The sequence below is a fragment of the Sarcophilus harrisii genome, chromosome 4, assembly GCF_902635505.1.
Source record: "Sarcophilus harrisii chromosome 4, mSarHar1.11, whole genome shotgun sequence".
Taxonomy (NCBI): Eukaryota; Metazoa; Chordata; class Mammalia; order Dasyuromorphia; family Dasyuridae; genus Sarcophilus; species Sarcophilus harrisii.
In genome coordinates, this window is record NC_045429.1 from 14415331 (window position 1) to 14432106 (window position 16776).

The 16776-nt window shown below is 45.0% G+C and overlaps 1 protein-coding gene across 5 annotated transcripts in view; it reads left to right on the forward strand.

The window, feature by feature from the left end:
* Positions 1 to 16776, forward strand: part of DOCK7 (dedicator of cytokinesis 7) — a 150827-nt gene that overhangs the window by 104359 nt on the left and 29692 nt on the right. For 2 of the 5 annotated variants that reach the window (XM_031968986.1, XM_031968987.1), the window contains exons 21-30: positions 1807 to 1971; positions 2885 to 3054; positions 5294 to 5386; positions 6599 to 6688; positions 7603 to 7698; positions 7856 to 7996; positions 8100 to 8213; positions 8386 to 8556; positions 11337 to 11476; positions 15881 to 16050. In XM_031968986.1, coding sequence (XP_031824846.1) covers positions 1807 to 1971; positions 2885 to 3054; positions 5294 to 5386; positions 6599 to 6688; positions 7603 to 7698; positions 7856 to 7996; positions 8100 to 8213; positions 8386 to 8556; positions 11337 to 11476; positions 15881 to 16050 — 1350 coding nt within the window. The remainder of the gene's footprint in view (positions 1 to 1806; positions 1972 to 2884; positions 3055 to 5293; positions 5387 to 6598; positions 6689 to 7602; positions 7699 to 7855; positions 7997 to 8099; positions 8214 to 8385; positions 8557 to 11336; positions 11477 to 15880; positions 16051 to 16776) is intronic. The other 3 variants (XM_031968989.1, XM_031968990.1, XM_031968988.1) reach the window with 2 other exon arrangements.

Here is a 16776-nt window from a genome sequence, read left to right on the forward strand (position 1 = left end):
AGTCCTTCTCTGATCAAGCTGCACTTAGGCTATTTGCAGGACATCTGGCTTGAAAAGTTCAGTGTGAGTGGAACAGCAGAACATGAGGTACCCTAACCATACAGAAATGTTGGATGCTGTGGAGAAGATCACTTACCTTGGCAGGATACTTTCCAGGGACGGACACATAGATGATGAATTTGATGCACACATTGCCAGAGCTAGCTCAGTATTTGGGAGACTTTGAATCAAAGCGTGGGAGAGGAAAAGTAATAAACTGGCCACCAAACTGAAGGTCTATAGAGCCATTGTGTGACGTCATTGTTGTGCACCTGGGAAACTGGGCGGTTACCAGTGCCAAGCCAGGAGACTGAATCGCTTCCCCTTCTGAGGAAGAGTCCGAAGATCACCTGGGAGGAGGAGATACTGGACACTGAGGTCCTTTCTTGAGCTGAACTGATGAGCATTCCAACTCTACTGCAGCACAGCTCCAAAGGGCTGTACACGTTGGTCATATGTCCCTAAGTACGCTTGCCTACAAGAACTCAGATAAGACAAGGGCTCACACAGAGGTCAGAAGTTCTTTCAAGATCTCTGAAGAACTTTGGGATCCATTGAGATTTGGGGATCTCCCAGCATGGTGTTCCCACAGCCAAGAAGGCGCTGTGCTCTGAGTGAAGCAGAATTAGCTCAAAAGAGACATGAGATGCATATTTAGAGACATCTCACTCCAGTTGTTCACATGGACTCTCTGTGACCTGTGGTAGGGCCTTCCGAGCTCGTTCTGCTCTGAGCACCCAGTTGGACACTCTGCACTCTGGCCCTGACTTTGTGCTGTCACTTTGGACCTCTTCAAGAATGAAGGTCAAACAACAATCCAGTGGGGAGATAACCTGCACGTATCTAGGTAGAAATGGAATATGTACAAGAGCACTGGGAAGCTCCTGCTTTAAGAAAGACCAGGATATAAAGAAAGAATCAGAAAGTTTAGAAAGGTTGGAGAGAGCAGGTTCAGCAAAGTGACGAGCTTAGAAGCCCGACTACAGAGAGCTAAGGAGTGAGTGGGAGAGCAGGAGTGGAGGAGGGAGGGTAACTTTGTCCAGCTTGGCAGAGGAGGAGTGGAGAGAGCTGGAGGGGCTGGTGAAAGCTGGTGAGAGCTGGTGAGCAGTGTGAGGGATTAAGGAGCCTGGGACAGGTTGTGATGACGGCTTGTGCCATGGCTACAGTACCAGGCTGGGGATTGGGAAGCCTCCGTTTAAGTTCTGTTTCCCATAGTTCTCTTATCTGTAAGAAGTGGTGGACGTGCTTCAGGTAACAGGCGTAAAGTGCTTTAGAAACCTTAAAGCACCAGCTCGAGCCCAGCTCTTGTCGTGCCAGTCGCCCTCGTTGGCTGCTGAGATTCTTATTAAATGTGCATCATTTTGGCAACCATTAGTGATTGCTCCTTGAAGGGAGCTCTGAGACTTTAGATTTTTCATTCTCCTCTTTCAGATGAAATGGATGTTCTGGGTTCAGAGACCCAGGAGGGATCCCTTGGTCTTTGTGCCTCAGTGGCTGTGGGAGCCTGCACTTGGGACTATAGAAACTTATCTGCTGGGAGCTCCCCAGCGCTTGGCCCGGGCCCGGCACACAGTAGGCGCTTATTGCATGAAGGTGCCTGCTGGGGCATCATGTTCCCGGGCAGGACGGCTGGTCTGTCGAGAAAAGCCTTGGGACTGTCCTTGCCCCTGATGTCAGGATTCTCTCTCTTGCTCCCCTGCCCCCCTTGAGGCCGATGAGCACAGATTCCACCTCCCTAACACAAGCTTTCCTCCTTGTCTTCTCAAGTGAACCTCGGACAGGCGTCTTTTGAAGCCATGGCTTCCATTGTTAATCGACTGCACAAAAACCTGGAAGGGAACCAGGACCAGCACGGCCGGAACAGCCTTCTGACTTCGTACATTTATTACGTGTTTCGCCTGCCCAATACCTACCCCAACTCCCCGTCACCAGGTACTTGGTTCTTTGGCACTGTGGCGGGGTGAGCTTGGCGTGAGCTGCTGTTCTCGGGCAGGGGGCCGCCTGCGTGGTGGGCCTGGAGGCTCTGGGAGGCTGGGCAATGGGCCTTGCTGTCCACACCCAGGATTTACATTTGCTGGGTTTTATGCCCCTGATCCTGGGTGAGAGAGGCTCGATTGCTTAGTCGGTTCTCATCGGCCTCCTTGAATTTGTCATTTGCCTTTCACCAAAGCTCCTTGGGCTCCCAAAAAAGGGTGTGTTCTATCCCAGGCCCCTGAGCCCCAGTAATTACGGTCTGTGGGAGGGTAAGCTCCCGAGGGTCAGTGCTTTGTAATTAAGTGGGCTTCATGTTGGCAGCCCCCAAGTCAGCAAATTTTAGTCTCTTTAGCCAGAAAGAATTTCTTAGGTCCTTTAGGACCTTTGCAGCCTTTTTATTTTCCTTGAAATCTAACTAAAAAAAGAAGGGATCTTTGCAGCAAGTCTTAGAGAAGAAGTCTTCTCAGCCGGTTGTGTAAATAAAAGCATGAACAGCAGGAAAGGGATTCCCTGCTGGCTGGGACGGGGCCTGCAGCTGGGAAGACACTCTGCCCATCCTCCAACCAAGAGACTTTGGGTATAGTGGGCAGTCATGGGTGTGGGCAGCCATGGGGCATCCTCCTGTGTCTGTGGCTCTGTCCGTGGGGCGAAGCTGCAGGCTCTCGGCCCACCGCCCATTTGGTCTCAAGGGTTGGAGGATCTGTTTTTCCTTCTCTCCATCTTGGGGTCTTCCCTTAGACGCAGAGTTATCGTCTTCCTGCTGGAGTCTGAGGGAAAGGGTAAAAATTGAGCCAAGCTCACTCGGGGTCCTAAGCCTTTTCTGATGGATTTCCATTTGTATGACTATGTACTGTTTTGTGAACCCCTGAAGGCCCTGGGGGTTTGGGAGGGTCCGTGCACTATGCCACAATGGCTCGATCGGCCGTGAGACCAGCCAGCCTTCACTTAAATCGCTCCCGGAGCCTCAGCAACAGCAATCCCGATATATGTGGAACCCCTACATCTCCCGACGATGAAGTACGCTCAATCATTGGCAGCAAGGTAGGCTGATGGGTATTGCCATGAACTTTGTTTACATTTTATGAATAGTGTGAAGGGTGTGGGGGGAAATGTTCAGTCATTTATAGTCTTATTTCTGAGGTGCTGTGGAGTTGCAAATAGCTAAAAATCATGTCTTTAAGTATTGTTCTCTGAGTGGATAATTTAATGTATTTATGTTAATGGTAAAGATTCCTGTTATTATGAACTACCTCATGTATTTTGTGAACAGTAGCCTATAGCTCAGAGCTGTTTGCCAAATCCCAGTCATCTGGACCAGGAACTCTGAAGTAAATCTAACACAAAGCAAAATCTTCCAAGCAGTCTTTTGTAGTTTAGCTCCATCTCTCATTTCTAATTTAAAAGCTGTCAGGCAGACCACACACCTGGCCCTATTCCTGTGTCCACACCAACTCTGAGCTTAGGGCCCCTGAGCCTATGACCAAGGCACTCTTATCCTCCAGAAAAAGCTGTGACCATTGGAGAGAAATTTGTTTTGGTTAATAAATGCTTGTTGGATTGCATTGAATTGAGGTGGGCTCTTCCCAGCGAGGCCTGGTTTTTTGGCTTTGCTTGGGAGAATAGCATGATTGCATTACTCAAGGGAATGATACCATTATGGGAAGTTTGATTTTGGGGGGGAAATCCCCCCCTCTCTTGATGCCGCGAGGCCTCTGACCTGCATGGAGAGTTTTAGGGCATTTCCTGGAGCTCTGCCTCTGAGTGTCAAAGGTGGGACTGACCTGGGGAAGCCCTGCTACCTCTCACAGATCGTTCGGAGGAATTAATAAATAGGTAGGAGGCACTTACCAAAGGCTTGTTTATGGAACCTCCAGCCAGCCTTTGTAATATGCTCTTGCATACTAGTCATTTTTAAACTGACTTGTAATTTCTTAATCAGAAATGTGAGGCAAAATATTTAACCTAGATATTTTTATAAAACCTGCATTAAAGTAGAACTCCAAGAATATAACGATCTGTTTAGATATCTTCTTTTTTTTAATTATTATGATAGCTTTTTATCAACAAAACATATGCATGGGTAATTTTTCAACACTGATTCTTGCAAAACCATGCTAATGTGGGCCTTTTCAAAAACAATCAAAAAACACTCGGCCTTGTGTCACCAAGAATATCACTTATCTGTGATTTATGTATTTCAAATTCATTGATGAAGAGCAAAAGTCTTTTCCCTTATTCACATAACATGGATGGAAGACTTTAGTCAATTAATGAATTTTATCAAAGCCATGGTCAATGCAAACCCACGCCAGCATCTTTGTGGCAACAATCAATCCACAAGCATTTATTAATTGCCTCCTGTGTGCCGGGCCCTGGGCTGGGCATAAGTGCCTGCATTTTCGTTTCACTCCTCAGGCTTTCTCTTCTTGGCTGACCTCACCAGGCATTCTGACCAACTAGGCCGGAGGGCTGGGGACGGGCCCAGGAGAAGAGAAGGCGCTCTGAGGGCTTCTTCCTCATGCCCCGGCCTACCTGCTCACCCTGCTGGGCTCCTGTCTGGCTCCAGGGCGGGCTGACAGCCTTCAGAGTCTGTTAGGCCCAGGAGAAGCAGGAGCGGAGAGAAGGAAGCTGGGCTGGGACATGAGGAAGCCATTTCTTGGTCAGCTCTTTGGAAGGGGAATGGAGAGCTTCCAAAAAGAGAGGATAGGACTCTATTGAAAGGCAAGACTACAAAGAAACACTTTTTTATACTCAGGAGAGAACAGAAACAAACAAACAGGCAGGATAGCTTCGAAAAGGACAGCTTCCTGTGTGAAAATGGTCGCCATATTGTGGACTTAGTAGGAACTAGAATATCCTTGTTCAGTACTTTTATGCCCCTTGACTCTGCCAGCTTAATCCCCTACACATACACTTTGAACCCTCATTTTATACTGCTTAGGTCCCACCCCTTTGAAAAATCAAGCTTCAGTCACTGGTGTCTTAGATTGTCTGTTTTTTTTTTTTTTTCATAAAGAGAAATTGAAAACTTTTAAAAAATGTTATTCCAGGATGGTGTTGAAAAAAAAATTTTTTATAGTGTCTTATGTAATAGTAGGATGTAAATAATAAAATACTTGACAAGTGCCTAAAATGGGGGTTCCTTTAACAGTACTAATGAAAGACATGTTTGCATTGAGCACATTAATTCTTAAAAGACTGGATTTCTTTAAGAATACTCTACAGCATGCAACATGTAATCTTTCTTTCCTTTCCCAACTGCTTTCTATTATATGCTTAGGGCTTAGACCGCTCCAATTCCTGGGTTAACACTGGTGGTCCAAAGGCTGCCCCATGGGGATCCAACCCCAGTCCAAGTGCAGAGTCAACACAGGTGGTGTCTACGGCATCGGAGGTTTCTTTATTGGCTGCTGATATTTCCCTCTAGAACGTTACTTTTTAGTCCATACTATGGTTTCAGTGGCTTGCTTTTCTCAATTTTGGAAAGTTCATGATTTTTTTTAATTAGCACATCCCTCCTCCCCCACCTGCATGCATGAATACCGCCAAACGTCCCAGTGATGTCCCTCTCCACCGCTCCCCTCCCCCACTCCCGCCTACATTTCCGTGGATGCTGCTTCTGGAGTCTGGGTGGTCATTAGGGTTAGCGCCGGTCCGGCGGGCTTGCTCTCACTCCGATCTGCAAAACCACGCTTTTCCATTGTGATTTCAAGTCTCTGATCATCTTACCACTTCCATAAATATTTAGTATCTTGTCATCTCTCCGGAACACCGACTAGTAAAAATGGTGATAGACTAAAGCCGAATTTAAACTGAAAGATAAACCCCGAAAGATTAAGAACCCAAAGCAAAGATGCATTTTAATTTGGAATATGTTGCAAAGGATGAAATTGGTAGTAACTTAGCTGAAGTAGTTGAAATCACTTATTTAATCCTAGTTGCCTGCTGCTTTTTAGATACTGCATGACATGGAACATACATCTCAACCGTCTTCGATCTAGGAAGAAAAGTTAATCTTCCCAAATCCTGCCTCTTGGTTTGCATTACAAGCAATAATGCATGCTATTCCCAATGTGAGAATTTGTAGATTATTGACTGTGCCTCCCCAAAAAATAAACATAAAAAAAGCAAAACCCTCCAAACTTTTTCGGTTTTGATTGGGCAGAATCGTTTTTTTCCTGTGACCATTGAGAAGTATGTTGCTTTCAAAAAAAGTTTTTTGTTTTGTTTTTTTTTTTTCTTACTGGATATGTGCATGTTTACAGACTACAACTATGAAAGTTTCATTCTTTGCAGCAATAATAGCTCTATGTAGTTCCATAAAAATACCCACATTTCCTTAAACCTTTTTTTAATCCATTGGAGACATTTGAACTTTTTTTTTATACATTGTCAGTCTGTTTGAAGCAGCTCAAGATGGTGGATAGCAGACTGGGAAGAAAAAAAAAAAAAGACTGGTTTTTGACAACAAAAATTAAACCATATTACTGACAAGTATTTCAAGTTGTGCATTGTCCTTGAGCTGCAGAGTCACCCACAGCCCACTTTAATGTTTTGTCCTCATTCATTCATCTTCACCCCATAGGCGATGGATCGGAGTTGTAATCGCATGTCTTCGCACACAGAGACGTCAAGTTTCTTACAAACATTAACGGGACGTTTACCAACTAAAAAGGTAGATTCAAGTGGAGACAATCGATCTTTGGGGGAGAAATCCATCCGATTTGTCACTGTTCTGTAGCCGGCCGGTGGGAAATGTTTTCAGCAGTGCCTCGGCCACCTCCTCGCCAGTCAGAGGGCCTCCTCCCTCGGGGGAGCCGCTCTGCTGGCCCAGTCGAACATAGAATACATAATGCACTAGGGTTGATGGTTTTCTGATCTGGTGAATTAAAGCTTAATTGTTCAATTTCACTGCAAAAAAAAAAAAAATGTATCAACCCTTAATACTGCTTCTGTAACTGCTTCTGTTTTGTGTTTAAATCTTCAGGGAAAGGAAGATGAGTTAGAAAAATTATCACTCTTAGTAAGATACGTTAATTTGCTTCCCTCATGCACAGTTTTTTTGTTAGTCCTTTCTCATATTAATAAATATGCACCGATTTGCAAATTGCTTTGTATACATACCCATTTTGCTCTAAGAATGAGGAAGGAGTGTGGAATATTTTTTTTAAAAATGAATTTATGTTCCCGATCACGTGAAAAATCGAGGCCGACTTTTCAGAGGTGCTACTTAAATTGTACCAGCAAAGTTTGTGAGAAGCTCCCGCCATACCTGTTTGAAGCCACAAACAAGAGCTTGTGCCTTTTTGTTGCTGGTCCTGCTGTATGTTTGCAGGCACAATTTAAGGCCCTTGCCCATCCGGCCCGTACTGTTCCATTTTATGCCCCGACACCCGTAATTCCCAGCAGCCCATTGTCTCACGCGGCTACCAGTCGTTTCGTTAATGGATGTCATCGCTGCACCCCGTCGGTCACCGCTCCCCCTGCTTCTTTTCATTATTCCCTTCGTACTTGTGTCATCATGTCGGCATGGCCCCCAGCTGCCTGCTGGGGGCTGTGCCCGCTAACTCTGCCTTCCCTTCTGGGCAGCTTTTCCATGAGGAGCTGGCTTTGCAGTGGGTAGTCTGCAGCGGCAGCGTGCGGGAGGCGGCTCTGCAGCAGGCCTGGTTCTTCTTCGAGCTGATGGTGAGCAGGCCCCGCGGGCCCCGGGGCTTTCCGAGGAAGGCTTTCACATCCCCCTGGGGCAGGGCACTGAGCAGGGACTGGGTAGGGCAAAGTCAGGAGGGACTGGGAACGGCTGGCTGGTGATGAGGGTGTGTGAGCGCCGGGTCCTTCTCCTCAGGTGAAAAGCATGGTGCACCATTTATATTTTACGGATAAACTCGAGGCGCCACGCAAGAGCCGCTTCCCAGAGCGCTTCATGGACGACATCGCGGCTCTGGTCAGCACCATCGCGGGTGACATCGTGGGTCGCTTTCAGAAGGTGAGGATGACCTCGCTGGCATTCCGACTCAGCTCCAAGGGGACGAGCCAGCCTTTGCCACGGGCCCCCCTTCCACTCTCTTTTCTGGTCTTCTCTTTTCCAGGACACGGAAATGGTGGAACGGCTCAACATGAGTCTCGCTTTCTTCCTCAACGATCTCTTGTCAGTCATGGACCGAGGATTCGTGTTTAGCCTCATCAAGGCCTGCTACAAACAGGTGAGATGTGAGGGCACGGCTGGGGATGAGAATGGGGAGCTCAGGGGGAGCTGACATCCTCCCCTCCCCCCACCCTGCCCAGCCCCTGGCTGCCGGCTGGCCCACCGGTCTCCCCGGCCCTCGCTGCGGGGTCCCTTCTTCTGCTAATGCCCGGTCATCTTTGGCTCCCCAGGTGTCTTCGAAGCTCTACTCGCTCCCAAACCCGAGCCTCCTTGTGTCCTTGAGGCTGGACTTCCTGAGGGTCATTTGCAGTCACGAACATTACGTCACCCTCAACCTGCCCTGCAGCTTGCTCACGCCACCAGCCTCGCCATCCCCATCTGTATCTTCGGCAACATCTCAGGCAAGTGAAGGGCACTGCTGCCAGCCGGTAGGAGGGGTCAGTCAGGGAACCTTTATCACCTTCCCGCCGTGTGCCAAGCATCATGCCCGGGCTCTCACAGTGCTTGGGATACAGGAAGTGCTCAATTAATGCTTTATCTGTACATGTCCCCCCACCTCTATTCTACCTGTGCATGCTGGTCTGAGCTCACAGTGGGCGGGGCTCCTTAATCTGCCCTTGCCCCGCAGCATTCCTGAGAATGTTCTGCCTAAGGATGTTACATTTACCCAGCATCCACTCTTCCTACCTGGGCAGCCACATCTCTGCTTGAGCCTTCATCTCTCCCTCAGCTTCTCTCTATTCCCTCAACAGTGACCACGGATCCAGTCACAGTCCCCATGCCGGTGACTCCCAGAGCTGGGCACTGACCCCTCCGCTCTCTGCTGAGCTCCCACTCCCCATTTCCAGCACCAGTTCTGCAGCTGGATGATTGATGTGCCATAGGCATCCCCCCCTCAAGATGGCACTCGAGCCCCTCTGAACTTTTGTATTTCTAGGGGATCACAAACTCAGTCCCCCTCATCTTTCCTCTCTCTCTCTGACAGCAAGTTGCCATTTTTCTGATGCTTTCCCCATGTACTGCCAGAATAGTCTTTAAGGTACAAATCTGGCCAGGCCTGGCCCCTCAAGAAGCTCCAGTGGCAAACTGGCCTTGGAGTTAAAAAGCCAGCCCTTCCCAGAGAGGCTGATTGCCCACGAGCCCCCTTCAGACAGGAGAGTCTCGCCAGCTCGGCCTCCTGTTGTTTTTTGACTGGACAGACAGTCTGTGCCATCCCCTGCGAAGCCCCCCTGACTCTTGCATTGTCCCTGCCCTGGAGGTTAGTGCCTGCACCCTCTCAGGCTTCCAGTGATCCAGGATGTGATCTTCTGTTTACCTGCCGTGTCCTCCCAGTCAAACGGAAGGTCCTTGAGGACAGGGATTGGTTATTTTAAACCTTGACATTGTATCCTCAGCGTTTCAGAGTTCCTTGCTCACAAGAACTGGGTTTTAAAAATGTATGTTGGTATATTTTTGGACGTGGTCAGTGAGTTTGTTTTGCTTAACTGGGAATATTTGTTACAAGGATTTTTTCTCCAGGTAGGGAGGAATTAGAAAAGAAAGAAAATACACTTGTGGGTTTTTTGTTTTTTTTTTTTTAAGAAAAAATAGGGGCAGCGAGGTGGCGTAATGGATAGAGCACCAGCCCTGAAGTCAGGAGGACCTGAGTTCAAATTTGACTTCAGACACTTAACACTTCTTCACTGTCTGATTCTGGGCAAGTCACTTAATCCCAATTATCTCAGGAAAAAAAAAGAAAAGAAAAGAAAAAAAGGAAAAAATGTATTCAATTGGCTTTGCATAGAACTCCCACACGTTGGAGACCACTGTCTTGAAAGAGGGTCACTTTCCTATGTGTTTCTTTGAATTATTTAACAAAATGGCATTTTCTTTTCTAACCCATTTGGCTAGTGAATATGTGTCTGCCTGGCAGCCCTGCAGCCATTTTTGTCATTTTGTCTTTCAAGATAGTGTTGAGATCACAGAAGTAAAGAGGAGAAATGACAGCTGCTTAGGAGGCTGAGAAGGCCTAATAATCTTATTGTACTTACCTCAGCAATTTTTATTTCACATATGTAGCTATAAACTGCTATAGTTTTTTTTTTTTAATCGCTATACGAAGCAAGCCATATTTAATTCATACAAGTAACTGAGCAATATTTAAAAGAAGGAACTTAGAGAATCATTGAAAATTCCCATGTCCTCACTTAAATAAAAGTTAACATTTTACGGGTCTAGGTAGCAGTTCCCTTTTATTGACTACAAATTTTTTTTTCCCTGAGGCAATTGGGGTTAAGTGACTTACCCAGGTCACACAGCTAGCAAATGTTAAGTGTCTGAGGTCAAATTTGAACTCGTCTTCCTGACTTCAGGGCTGGTGCTCTATCCACTGTACCAACAAGATGCCCCTTATTGACTCCAATTAAACTTTCACATAAACTCCCTTGCAAATCTGAATTTCAAGAGGCATCAAAACCTAAACTGCATTTTAATTTTAATTAGCAATGCAGAAGTGTTTACTTGTTGAAAATGGCAAATTCAGTATGACAGTTTTCTGCCGTGAACACCCAGTGATGGAGTTATTCAAGGTTTACCATCGAGAACCCAGTAGTCTTCTAGTGACAGACAATAATAATATGTTTATTAGCAATAAAAAGTTTTTGCAAATGAAGGTAAAACTCCTTGAACATATTTGTAACTACTTGCCAAGCAAAAAAAGTCCTGGGATTTCTTGATGTCTCCCTGCCATGCTTTGAAGAGATCAGGGAGTGAACAGGTTTCTTAGTTAGTGAGGTTCCTGTTAAACAGTACAGGTTTTTTCTGGAAATGACCCCAGTATTCACAGGTATTTCTTTTGCTCTCTGAGGAAAACCAATAAGCAAATCTGGGACAAAAAGGGTTTTGGTGTTTGTGATTTTTTAAAATTTTTGGGTGTGTAGTATTTTTTTTGGGGGGGGTGTAGTATTGCTCTTAAAAAAGTTTTTTTTTTTTAAGTGAAAAATGTTCTCTCTAAGAATAAGAGAATATTGGAGATGTGGTTAGCTCAAGCTTATTTTTCCTTATTTATTATTATTTTTTATTATTCCTTATTATTTTTACTTCCCTTGAGGCTCAGAAGGGAAAGAACAAAAGAAGAGTTCTGAGGGTCCCTGCTCTTGGGTGCTGCCATTTTTTAACGCCACCCCCTGGGCTTTTTCCACAGAGCTCTGGATTTTCCACCAACGTCCAAGACCAGAAGACGGCAAACATGTTTGAGCTGTCTCTGCCCTTTCGCCAGCAGCATTACCTGGCAGGACTCGTGTTGACTGAGCTGGCCATCATTTTAGACCCTGATGCAGATGGGTAAGTCCCTCTTTGTGGGCACCTCCAGTTTGGCAGCATGGGCCCAAAGAAATGTCCCTCCTCTCTTTAGTCCAGCTCTGAGTTTGAATTCTGGCTCTGCCCGCTGTGTGCCAAGTACAGGAGTAAACACAGAGAATACAAAGAGAAGCAGAGGCAGGCAGACCCTGCCCTCTAGGAGGTCCCACTCGTAGGGCCGAAGAGAAGCTATAAAAGGAACCCCAGCGGAAGGAAAGCAGTGAGGGCCCCCCATGTAGCAGGGTGTGATGAAGATTCTCCAGGGAGTCAGAGGAGAGGCTGGAGAGATAGGGACCCACTCTCCCTAAAATGAAGGAGCCACAGAGACCAAAGTCTGGGGTCAAAGCTATCCTGTGCTGGAAGAGCTTGCTCCTGGCACTTGGTCTTCATCTCTGCAGCCCTCAAAGCAGCCATTGGACCTAGACTGCCGTTGGTAAAGACTGAGCCCTTCCTCCCTTCTGCCTTCCAGTCAGGGTCTTTTTTGGGCCCAACAGAAGAAACTTCTTTTTTAATAAGGGGGAGCGTGTATTACGCAGGGGCCCTCATCGAGTGGAATGTCAAACGCCCTCTGTGAAGATGCTGGGACTCAGCGTGAACCCCAACATCTCCACCCCGGAGCCGCCCAAAGACACTTCTCTATTGCATGAGGGTTCCCCTTGAATGTTGAGGTGCTGAACATTGGACCCGTCCCTTCAGAACTTTAAAATAACACCTCAAGTCTAGTTCTCGAGCGGCAGACATGGAGCAGAGGGAGACATGGTTCCGGCCCAAGACGCAGAGCAGGTCAGAACGAGAGAGTCTGGGACCTGGCGAGGAGGCCGCCCTGGAGCCCGTTTCGGTGAAACACCTGCGGTGGGACGAAGCAGTAGAGACAGAACAGCAGACTCCTGGAGCCTCAAACAAGAGGCGGAAGGGGGTCTGACAGATGGTGGGAAGGGGATTCTATGGGACCTCCGTGCTTACGCTGGAGGTTTGGCAACTCCATTGCTAGTACCCACTTGTGGGCCACATCTCAAAGGCAGAAAGGAGAAACGCTTTTATTACAAAGGGAGGAGAAGCCCTCAAGGGCAGTATCATTTCTGGCCCCGGGGAATCAGGGAGGCTGAGGGGCAGTCTCACTTCTGATCCCAGGGGAGAAGGCGTCCTGAGGAGCAGTATTGATTATCATTCCAAGATATCAGGGACCAGAGTGCAGACCAAGAGAACAGGGACCACACCTCTTCACAGATCACACTGTTTTGGAAGCACTGAAAACTTCCAGACCCACACAGGTAGCTCTGAAAGCAGCAGTGTGAAAAAGCCTGAAGCTTGGAACAGTGCCCCTCCACCCCCAGGCTGGGAACCAAGTCCAACACTGGCATAAAGTTCCAAATCAAGACTAGGGCAGGGAGTGAGCAAACAAAGCAACAACAAAGGACCTGACATAAAAGGTTATTGTGGTAATAGGGAAGCTCATAAAAGGACTGTGAAATCAAAACAGCTACGTTATGTGACATAAGCTCAATATGAATTTCTGGAAGAGTTAAAAAATGATTTTTGAAATCAGATAAGAGTGATAAAGGGAAAATAGGGTAAAAAAATGAAAGCAAAGGAAGAAAATTATGAAAAAACTATATATTGGTTTAAAAAATTCACCTAAAAATACTCTTAAAAACCAGAATTGGTCAAATGGAAAAAAGAGATACAAAAGCTCACTGAAGAAAACAATACCGTTTAAAAAATTGACAAGCAGGATGGTTTCAGAGAAAACCTCAGAAGAGTGATTAAAAACTGACGCACAGTAAAGTGAGCAGACCAGTAGAACATTGTGCACAATAACAGCAATCCCAGTTGATAAATAGTCAAAGAATATGAATAAACAGTTTTCAGAAGAAGAAGTCAAAGTCATTAAGGGGATGCCCATCAGATCATAAGGTCTAACATCTAACAATCTATGGTATGGGAATATGATAGAATACTGTTGTGCAGTAAGAAATGATGAACAAAGATAAACCTAAGGACGTGAACTTACATGCTAAGTGAATTGAGCAGAACTAGAAGAACCTTATAGACAGTAACAACAATATTGTATGACCATCAACTGTGATTGAAACTGTGTCAAATAGATGTCAATCATATTCTCAGAAATACAATGATCTAAGACATTTTGAAGGACTTATGAAGAAAAAAAAAATTTATCTCCCTCCAAGGGAGCTCTAAATCACTACTGATTAGAGAAGTATAAAGTAAAACAGCTCTGAGATCTCACTTTACAAGTATCAAATTGATTATTGTGCCAAAAAAGAAAATGATACATGTTGGAGGAGATACTGTTGGTAGAACTGGGAATTGATCCAGCCACTCTGAACCATAAAAGGACTATAAAACTATGCGTACCTTTTGACTCAGCAATATCACCCAAAGAAAAGGGAAAATCCATTTTTACAAAAATGTTTTTAGCATTATTTTTTCAGTGGCAAAGAATTTGAAATTAAGGGGATGCCCATCAGACCATAAAGGGAATGGTCTAACAATCTATGGTATAGGAATATGATGGAATACTGTTGTGCAGTAAGAAATGATGAGCAAAGATAAACCTAAGGACTTATGTGAACTTACATGCTAAGTGAATTGAGTAGAACTAGAAGAACCTTATAGACAGTAGCAACAATATTGTATGACGATCAACTGTGATTGAAACTGTGTCAAATAAATGTCAATCATATTCTCAGAAATACAATCATCTAAGACATTTTGAAGAACTTATGATGGGAAAAAAAATTTATCTCCCACCAAGGGAAAAACTGCTAGCGTCTGAATGCAGATTGAAGGATACCTTTTTTACTTTATTATTCTTGGTTTGTTTTTTGTTGTTTTAGAGTTTTGTTTTTTCTTTTGGTCCCTTTTTGTTTGTTTGTTTTTTGTGACATGGTTAATATGGAATTTTGTATGTAGATTCTATATCAAATTGCTTTGCCCTCTCAAGGAAGGATGAAGGGGAGAAAGACAGGACAAGAATATGGTACTCAAAATTTAAAAATAAATGTTACAAATCTTTGTTTACATGAAATAGAGAGAAAATAAAATAGAAATAAAATTTTAAAAAGATAATTCATATATTACATATGGTTCATTGCTATTTGGGAGTTTCAGTCCCAATTAATAAATTAATGCTTAATTTTTAAAAAATTCACAAGCAGGATGGTTTCAGAGAAAACCTCAGAAGAGTGATTAAAAACTGACACACAGTAAAGTGAGCAGACCAGTAGAACATTGTGCACAATAACAGCAATCATAGAAGCTATCAGCTACGAAAGCCTTGGCTGCTCCAATCAAGACAATGATCCAAGACAATTTTCAAAGACCCACGATGAAAGATCCTGTCCACCTGCAGAGAGAATACAACTTGGAGCATACTTTTTTCAACTTTATATTTACTGGGGCTTTTTTGATAGTATATGGTAATAGATTGGTATGACCATCCATATGCAATCAGAATCAAAGTGCTTGCCATCTCAAGCAGAGGGAAGAGACACGGGGGAGGGAAAAAATTTGGAACCCAAGTTTTAAAAAACCAAGCAACCAAAAAGAGATTGCTTCTGAGGCTCAGCTAATCTACAAGCTTGTGTGGATGGGGGACTTTTTTCAAAGATGGCGTCTGGATATGGACATGGATGAACTTGCTGTTCCCTCTTTTCACCTTCAGTAGACAAGGACAAGAACCAGAGTACTGCTCGTGTGGCCTCAGGACAGGGGTCCGGATGGAGGGGCCTCGGGACTCTGGGCTGGGAGCAGGAGCCACCCCGACTTGGTGACTGGGCCAGGAGTCCAGAGCAGCTGAGCTGAGCCCAGACAACCTTTGTTGTGGCTGGGCTTGGTCATCCAAGTTCAAGCTGAGTCACTCTGGGTTAATGTGGCAAAATCTACGAGCGAGAGGCTTCTGTGATTTTCCCTTAGTTGGAACTCTTTCTTCCTTTTTAGGGTCACAGGCCAGCTGGTGATCTCGTGGGGTCTCTCTCAGCCCTTTTATGAGCACTCGGTGTAAATGGCTTGGAGTTAAATGCCTTTGTTTTATTTTTCTTCTATTTTTTGTAAATGGGCCCATTTTCATTCTTTATTAGAAATGACACATAGAAGGGTAATAGATGTGTGTCTGTATATATGATGTATATGGATGGTATTATATATCTATATACGTAATGTATTTATATATGTGTGCATTATATATCTGTATATATAATGTATTTATATATGTGTATATTATATATCCAGACACACACATGTGTATGTGGAATATTAACTAGAGGGAAAAGAGATTTATTTCTGGTCTTTTGAAGAGTGCTTCTGTGACAAAGTATTGTTTGTTTTCAGACCATTCACTAATCTCTCTGACCTTACTTTCTTTAATAGTTTGTTTGGATTGCATAAGAAGGTCATCAACATGGTACACAATTTATTGTCCAGTCATGATTCCGACCCACGGTACTCTGACCCTCAGGTAAAGGCTCGGGTGGCCATGCTCTATCTCCCTTTGATCGGCATCATCATGGAAACTGTGCCTCAGCTGTATGATTTTACAGGTATCTATCCCTCACCTGCAGGAAAGCAGTTTGTTCATTTTTCCCCCAAAATTAAACCTTTCTATTCTGTGGCCCGTTAACCTATTGTTGCTCAGTGGTGAAGCTGTAAGTTCAGCCTTTCATTTAAAATTGCGCTTTGCAATTTAAGGTTGTTCTGGACACTTGTACAGTTGTGCCTTAGTTTAAAGGAATCCTCTGTAAAAACTACAATCACCTAAGTCGTAAGTTAGGAGGGGATTTTTCATATGTTGGGGAGAGGTGTCACGTGGAGTTTTTTCAAATAGGATCTAACTTTTATTAAATTTAAATTTATTAAATTTAAAATTTAAAGCCCCCTTTTGTACCAGCACTCCAGAATTACATGTGTTTGTGTTGCCTGAAGAAAGGCTGAAAGAAAAATGTTCCAGATCATCTCCCCTCTTAGGTTGGGCAGCGATTTCTACAAAAGAGTCAAATAAAGTTGGTCTGACCCTGGCCTTAAGTGACGGCCAGAAAAGTAGATCTGCAGGCTCATTCCTCCTCTGGGGGCAGAGCCGTTTCGTTGATTGCTGGGGATTTTCCAAGAAGCCTCCCAGTGTCGCTGCTTTGCATCGTACTTTATCAGTGGATTTCCTTGGCCTGTCCCCAGCTGCCCTGGAGGCTTGGCGTCCTCCACAGAGGGCCAGGTCAAAGTCAGAGGCTGCGTTCAGACACAGAGCTCACTGGCCTAGACCCAGGAGCCCAGCC